Consider the following 8356-nt stretch of genomic DNA (forward strand, 5'->3'; position numbering starts at 1 on the left):
AAAAAACTTTTCCATAAGAGACACTGTCTCAAGGGAATAAGGTGTGGGAAGAGAGCAAGAGTGAGAGCGGGAGTGGGTGAGTACACACAGTGTCCTCTTCTGGCCTCTAAGTGCATGCACGGACATGTATGCCTTCTACACATGTACATTTGCTTCTGCACCCACACATTGCACAAAGACCACCCATATATACACTAGAGCCCAACACACAAGTCCTTTCTAGATAATTCTAACATCTTTCACCCTCAGGTGTTGGGCTGGAACCTAGCCTTTCTCCCATGCCTAGCAAGCTCCGCCCACTGAGCTGCATCCCCCCCTCCCCTGCTCTCCTAGCCCTCACACTGACATCTCAGCGGTCTCAGTGTGGGTGTTCTTCTGTGTCATTTTGTTTGAGATCTTGGCTGTTTGTGCTAATAGTGATTTTTGGTAGAACCTTGCCATTTTAAACATGGATAGACTTGGAACTTGCCAAGTGGAAGTTCAGATTCTCAGTCCACAGCCAGGGCTGGGTTCTAGCTCAGGAATTTAGGTTTTCTCTGCGCCTTCTCAGAGCGCCTTGCTGCGAAGAGAGGACTGCCCATTACTGCTCGGCCTCTCCACTGACAGGCATGGAGTCCGGCCAGTGGCCCCACTCCCCACCAGCCTTTAGTGATTCCTAGGGGGAGGGGAAGGGCACATTGCTTCTGCTCAGCAGTGGTGAATTCTGTGGCTCACTCTGTGGTCTGCTGCATGGGCGAGTGGGTGCCTTGTTACCTGGCAGGGATGAAATCGCTGCTCCACATGCATCCCTTTGGCTGTACTCTAAAGGAGTAGGAGAGGCTTGCTGTAGCTGTCATAGCTGTAGTCGAGGCTGTTGTAGAGCATCCACCTCCGACCTTTGGGGATAGGAACAGGGTGTCCTTGCAGTTTGTTCTTAGTGTTTACACAGAGTAGAGGCGTTATTGGCTCTTTGGGCAGCGGGAGCAAACTTTTCCTGGCCCCTTTCCCCCTTTTCTGTCCGTATTCTTTGGGATTTCTGAGTTACCAACATCTCCATTATTCAATCTAGGATATGCCACAGCATACCCATGGAGGTCAGGGGCCACCCATTTATGTATGCATGTACATATGCATGTACGTATGCATGTACGTATGCATGCATGCATGTATTATGTAAGTATGTATACATGTGTGTATGTATACATGTGTGTACATGTTTGTGTGTATGTATACATGTATGTAGGTATACATGTATGTATGTATGTATCATCACATCATCCCTCGTCTCTCCTTTCCTCCCCCCAGTACCTCCCATGCATGTCACCTCTCTCCATCCCCATGTTCCCCTGCTCACTTAAGTATGTTCATTTCATCATTGCTAACAGAGGACAGTTTTTAGGACTCTACTCATCCCTCCCTCTAAGTGAGTTTCAGGGACACAAAGCATGGTATCAGGCATGGCAAGTGCCTTTACCCACTGAGCCAACTCTTCAGCCCTTCCCTCAAAATTGTATTTCTCATGGAACTTTCTCTCCTTCCAGGTCTACGGCTATGGTCCATACAGTGGCGCATACCCAACAGGAACTCAAGTTGTCTATGCCGCCAACGGGCAGGCGTATGCTGTGCCGTACCAGTACCCATATGCAGGTAATGCACACTGGCTGCCGCTCCTGGTCTCTGCATACGGTGGGGGCAAGGAGGAGTCTTACTTTTCAGTTTGAAGTTAAATGAGCTGTACTTTCTCAGTGAAGACCCCAAATCACTTTGCCACTCTGATTTTTGTGTATTTTTCTTCAAATAGTCTTTTGGATGTTCACATATCTTTACAGTGCTAGAGTAATTGTTGCTTAAAAACTATTACATTTTTATTGATTTTGTGTGCATATGTTACACACATATGTGTGGGTGCATGTGTGTCACAGCTCTTGGGGGAAGGTCAGAGGACAATTCAAGGGAATCAGTTGTCTCCTAACACTGTGTGGGTCCCAGAGATTGAACTCAGGTTGTCAGATTGACAGCAACTGTCTGTGCCCCACTAAATTATCTCTCCAGCCCAGTTTTTGATTATTTAAAGGTTTTATAATCTTTATTTAAAATGTAACCAAATACACCTTAGTTGCTTACATTTTCTGTATGTCATTCAGTTTAAACATTTTTAAAAGATTTATTTTTCATTGTGTGTAAGTGTCTGAAGGTGTGTGCACATAAGTGCATGTGCCTGACAGGGCCAGAATAGGGAGTTTGATCCCTGCAACTGGAGTTACACATGGTTCCGAGTTGACTTGTGGGTGCTGGGACCTGAAGAACTGTTCTCTGGAAGAGTAGCAAGTGAGCTTAACCGCTGAACCATCTCTCCAGTCCCCTTGCCAGTCTTTTTTTTTTTTTAAAGATTTATTTATTATTATAAATAAGTACACTGTAGCTGTCTTCAGACACACGAGTAGGAGGCATCAGATCTCATTATGGATGGCTTGAGCCACCATGTGGTTGCTGGGATTTGATCTCAGGACCTTTGGAAGAACAGTCAGTGCTCTTACCCACTGAGCCATCTCACCAGCCCACCATTCAGTCTTAAACTCTAGAAGCCCATGATAAGGAATAGTGTAATGAAACCACACAATTTATAAGGCATTTTGGTGGTACAGCATAAATCTACAGTAAGACCAAGGAACTGGGCATGGTTCAGCAGGTAACGTGTTTGCTGTGTAAGCATACACACCTGAGGTGGGATCCAGCGCCCGTGTAAAAGCCAGGCATGATAATGCATATCTGTATCCCAGTGGGATGTGGAGACAAGAGGCGCCTTGGGGCTCAGTGGCGAAGCGTGTGTCTGGCATGTACAGCCCCTTGGGTTCTTTCTACAGCTCCCGAAATAATTATTTATTGTTTAATGGGATATACTTGTACTTAAAAAGTTGAATGTTATATGAAATTCAAACCTAATTGTGTGTCTCTATTCTTATTTACTAAACTTGACAATTTTAGACTAGCAAAAAAGTTTAAAATCTAGTGAGATGTGGTTTCTGCTGTTGTTGGCATATGTGATTTTGAGGTAGGACCAGGGTCAATGGGAAGCCTGCTAGGGACCTGAGAGAATCCTTAGCCAGGCACCACAGAAAATTGGTCAAGACCTGCTCAAATCCAAGTTTTATTGAAAACAGGAATGAACTTCTTTTGACCTTGTAACAAGATGGCTTTTAATCTTAAGATGGAGTCAGGCAGGTCCCTCAATAACTAAGTCTTCTAAACAGTTAAGTGCTTTTCTCTCTTTGGCACATGTAGGTCAGCCTCCTTCCGATTTCCAAGGCAGTGTTCCATTTTTTTCTTCCTTATCCGTGTCTCTCCGGCTTCTGGCGGGTAGTCTAGGTCACACTGTATGGATCCCCTCCATCCCCTTGGAAATCTATGAGTAAGAAACTGGAAGGAACCAAAGGCGTTCTCCTCAGTGGTCATGAGGTCATATTTGTCTTAGTTATTTTTCTGTTACCGCGATGAAACACCATGACCAAGGCAACTTATAGAAGAAAGAGTTTATTGAGGTTACAGAAGTTGAGCCCCTGACTGTCATGGAAGAGCACAGGCAGGCATGGTCCTGGAACAGTAGCTGAGAACTTACAGCCTTATCTGCAGGTACTCCTACTTGCAGGTAGAGTGGGGGTGGAGGGAGGGAGTAAGGGAGGGAACACTAACTGGGAGTCACATGGACCTTTGAAATCTTAAATCCCACCCCTGGTAACACATCTTCTCCAATAGGGTCACACCTTCTCATTCTTCCCAAATAGTTCATCCACCTGGGGACCTTGCATTTAAACATGTGAACCTATGAGAGTGTTCTCATCCGAACTACCACACTCCTCTACTAAAGTTCTTCTGAAGCATGATCACCTTCTTCTCTGTAAGCTTGTACCATCATCTTGTCTTTAAGACAGGCTCTCACTAGATATCCCTGGCCTGGAACTTACAGAGATCCCCCTCTCACTGCCTCCCACTGGCTGGGATTAGAGGTGTGCATCACCATGCCAGGCCTTGTGTACATCTTTTAAAAATTATTTAACATGCATGAATGTTTGGCTGTATGTGTGTGTTCCAAGTGCACAATTAGTACTTGTAGGAATCAGAAGAGGGCATTGGATCCCCTGAAGCTATAGTTTCTTATGCTTGTGAGGTAATGTCTGGTTGCCAGGTCTTCTGTAACAGCAACAAGTGAACTTAATACTAAACCATGTCTCCTGGCCCCCATGCATTGTCTTTTATAAATTGCAACAGTGTCTTCCTTAGCATTTGTGTGGTCGGCCTTGGAAAGGGTTGGGTTGAACTCACTGGAGCCACCTGTTAACACTTTTCTAAAGGACTTTGAAAGCCAAGTAGTGAGCAAGCTGGCCACTACTTGGAGATGGCTGCTCAGGATGCAGAGGGCCACCCCCTCCCTTTACAAATTATGTTCCAGTAATCTGTCCAGTTCTATTTTCTTGTTATTCTTCTGTTTGCTTTTCCTGGGGATGATTGGAATTAGTCTGGAGTTAGGAATTGATTTGAGCCTCAGAATTCTAGCCTCTCCCTTTAAGCCCTGCTGAATGAGGAGGTGAATGGAGATTGGATATAGTGTCTATGTTAAGGCCTCCATCTTTTCAGTAAATGTGAACAAGCTGGTCACATGGAGATTAGATCCAGTGACTGTGTTAGGGACACCATCTTTTCAGTGAATGTTAGACAAATTACATCTTAAAAGATCTCTTTTTTCTTCTCTTTTAGGAGTTTATGGACAACAGCCTGCCAACCAAGTCATCATCCGTGAGCGGTACCGAGACAATGACAGTGACCTGGCTCTGGGCATGCTTGCCGGGGCAGCCACAGGCATGGCCCTGGGCTCTCTGTTCTGGGTCTTCTAGAGCCTTCAACATGTTCTGTGCATAGCTTCTGTTAGTCCTGTGTGCAATAATTTGATTTGCAGGGCATTTCTGTTTGTAACAAGTGTCTTTCATAATAATTTAAATAGTTCTTTTGAAAGTGGTAATCTAATAATTGTGACTGACTTGCATGGTACCACAAAGAAAGCTGGAGGTATGCTGTGAGCAAGAGCCTGAGTCCTTCCGGGTACCAGCTTGCACCAAGTCTTTCTTGGGGACTCTTGGATGGCTTTATGTGAACACACCCATTTAAACAGGCATTTTCCGTTCAGTTAGGTGCAGTATTGAATTGAGGGATGGCTTTCCTTGCTATGCCAATAACAATAATACTGATGGAGGAGGATGTGTGTAAGTGTGGTGAGGAGAGTCACAGCTTCTTTAACTGTGGAATCTTACTCTAGACCCTGTTGCATGTTACCCTAGGAGCTGTGGGCTGGTGGCTCCTGCAGTAATATGGTATAAGGACCCCATAGCCTACCCCTTGGAAGTCCTAGATACCAGCAGGATTGGCTGCTCAGGATGCAGAGGGCCACCTCCTCCCTTTACAAATTATGTTCCAGTAATCTGCCCAGTTCTATTTTCTTGTTATTCTTCTGTTTGCTTTTCCTGGGGATGATTGGAATTAGTCTGGAGTTAGGAATTGATTTGAGCCTCAGAATTCTAGCCTCTCCCTTTAAGCCCTGCTGAATGAGGAGGTGCGTGCTGGTGGGTGGAGGTACGCTGGGAGCTGCCCAGCGATGTGTTTTCAGGGTCTGCTTTAGGCATATTGATTGCCAGCTCAGTCTGCAGAGAGCCTATAGAGACTATTTTTCTACTTGTAAAGAAAGTATGGTGAGGGCAATCGGGGAGAGCCTTTTTTAGAATGTTCCTGCCTCAGGCCTTCTGGGGCCAAGCTGCATGGGGGATGCTCTTTAACTCCTGGAGAGGCTCTTCCTCAGCAGTGGTAGGGAGGTCCTGTGGCTGTCCAGAGTCTCAGGTTTTGAGTGAGAAATGGGATTGGGTAGAGCATCTCAGGGATTTGTTCTAATCCTTCATGTTAGTGGGGATCCAGCCTTGTCCTCAGTCCTGACCCGCTCACGAGAGAAGAGCTTAAAACATTTCTAGTCCCCAAACATGTGACACTCTGGGAAGCTCACCATCTGGCTTTCTGACAAAAATTTGTATTTCTAATATTAGAGAATACATGCCCCACATATTTAAAATGTCTGTTCTTTCATGTTTTAAAGCTCCTAATTCCAGCTTTGTGACTGGCAAGTTTTAGTTTCAAACAGTACCCTGGCACGAAGGTGGGACGGCACAGCGAGGGCCCTGCCCTCTACTTTGCATAGTCCTGTTTTTTCCAGAGTGCTCCTAGGGAGCACTGATTCTGACTGTGCCCAGTCCAGTGCATGCACGCTGCCTTGCTGTACTGCTGGGCAGCTCTCTCTTGGTCAGTTCAGGTCTTCAGCAGATCTCCATGTGAGACAGTTGCCAAGTAGAGGTGGTGCCCACAGTGCTTTCTCACTACTCCTTGGGGACCTGTTGACACAGCCTTGCCTGTTTCCAGCTGACATTTGCTTCTCTGTCATGATGGGGTATGTGACAACATGGTACGGATGCTGTACAGTCGCTTTAATAAGCCTGACTCTGATTTTACATCCTGTGCTGTAAGACTGCCATTTGGTCACAATGTCACCATTCCTAAAGCTCCGTGCTTTACTTACAAAACACTAAAACCAGTGTTTAATGTTACACAGTGATTTTAATTTTGAAGTTAGTTACTGGCATTCCTAAAACCATAGAGTACTGAGTCACGCCCCTGAAGTACTTTTGAAACAGAATGATCTCCTACTGTCCCATTGGTGTGCCCTGCCTATCCCCTGACCCCAGTGGGGTTAGCTGTACCAGGCAGCCGTAGTTGAGTCTGATCATTTCCTGTCACCAGTTTTACTTGATTGCATACCCAGAATGGAATACATTCTCGGGCATCTCATTTCCTCAGCCCCGATGCTCACAGATGCTGCCCTTTCGATGGCTTTTGGGGCATCGTTTTGTACTTCAGTGAGTCATGAGATTCATGAGTTGGAGGGAGCTACTTGTCCAGCATTGAGGAACATGTCTCCTCCACGGAGACTTTTAAATAACGATGCAGAGCTGGAAGAGGCTGGCTGCCGACACTGCGGGCAGTTCTTTTAGTTGCTCTTTTAGTTTGAGTTAAGAACGTATCATATGGAAAGCGTGAGGCTTCCTCAGATCATCCCTTGCCAAGGCTTGGCCTAGGCTCACACTGGGTCATTAGTGCCCACGATAGCCTTCTGGAGTATAGCGAGTTCCTGCATTTGAGACAGAATGATTCAGATTTCTTTTCTACATCTGTTGTTGAGCCCATGCGACCTCTCATTTTGCCTTCTAGTCTATGTAGACGAAAGATGACAGGCAGAGGGCGCAGACAGTCTTCTTTGTGATTGCTTCTGTTGTTCTGTTGCATCTACCGAGCCCGTTTTCTCCCTGAATGTGCATACAGTATGTTTATAAGTGAACTTGTTAAAATATTAAATGATCATTAACCTTAAACTGTGTCTCATTGTGACTTCTGTTGTATGTTTAAATTATTTTGAGGTTGGCTGGAGAGATAGTTAAGTGGCCTGCCACAAAAGCATGAGGATCTAAGATCAGCTCCCTGGCACCCCTATGAAAGCTGGGCATGGTTACAGACATCTGTAATCTTAGAACTTGGAGATTGGAGAAGGGTCAGCCCCAGGGTGCTAGTCTTCTAGTCAATCAGTGAGCTCTGGATCCATTTACAGACTCTGTCTCTAAAGATGGAGTAGAGGCCGATAGAGGAAGATACCTGACATAAGCCTCTGGTCTTCAAGCAAGTGCACATGCTCATTCACATGAGTCACCTTGAACTGACCATGGTGGTGCATGCCTCTAGTCCAAGCCCTGTGGAGGTGGAAGCAAGAACATTATAAATTTGAGGCCAGTTTGGGACATATAGGGAAGAGAAAAAATAGGAACACACTGTTAGCTTTTTCTGTTGTCAGCAGTAAGAATTCCACTTATTCAGGACTTTAGCTGTTAGAGATGTACTGTCACTTCAGAAGAAGAAACTCACCAATTCTTTTAAGGCTCACTTTTATTTCAGTTTATATTTCAGATAGGGTCTCACTATGTAGCCATGACTGGCCTGCCTGGAACTTGCAATGTAGATCAGGCTGGCCTTGAACTCACAGAGATCCACCTGCCTGAGTGCTGGAATTACAGATGTGTGCCACCATGCCATGGGTATTATTATTTTCATTATGTGTATTAGTGCATGTCTGTACAAGGGTGTGTCTACAGGAATACAGGTGTCTGCAGAGGAGAGTGGGATTGGATTCCCTGGAGCTGGAGTTATAGCCAGTCGTGAGCTACTTGGATACCATGCAGGACTTGAACTCAGGTCTTTTACAATAGCATTATGTGTTCTTAACCACTGAACCATCTCT

The 8356-nt window shown here is 45.4% G+C and overlaps 1 protein-coding gene across 1 annotated transcript in view; it reads left to right on the plus strand.

The window, feature by feature from the left end:
- Positions 1-7439, plus strand: part of Plekhb2 (pleckstrin homology domain containing B2) — a 32406-nt gene extending 24967 nt beyond the window's left edge. Inside the window, exons 7-8 of the mRNA XM_031367142.1 lie at positions 1521-1626; positions 4732-7439. Of these exons, the coding sequence (XP_031223002.1) occupies positions 1521-1626; positions 4732-4868 (243 nt within the window). The 3' untranslated portion in view covers positions 4869-7439. The remainder of the gene's footprint in view (positions 1-1520; positions 1627-4731) is intronic.
- The last annotated feature ends 917 nt before the right edge of the window (positions 7440-8356 follow it).

The sequence above is a fragment of the Mastomys coucha genome, unplaced genomic scaffold, assembly GCF_008632895.1.
Source record: "Mastomys coucha isolate ucsf_1 unplaced genomic scaffold, UCSF_Mcou_1 pScaffold14, whole genome shotgun sequence".
NCBI lineage: Eukaryota > Metazoa > Chordata > Mammalia > Rodentia > Muridae > Mastomys > Mastomys coucha.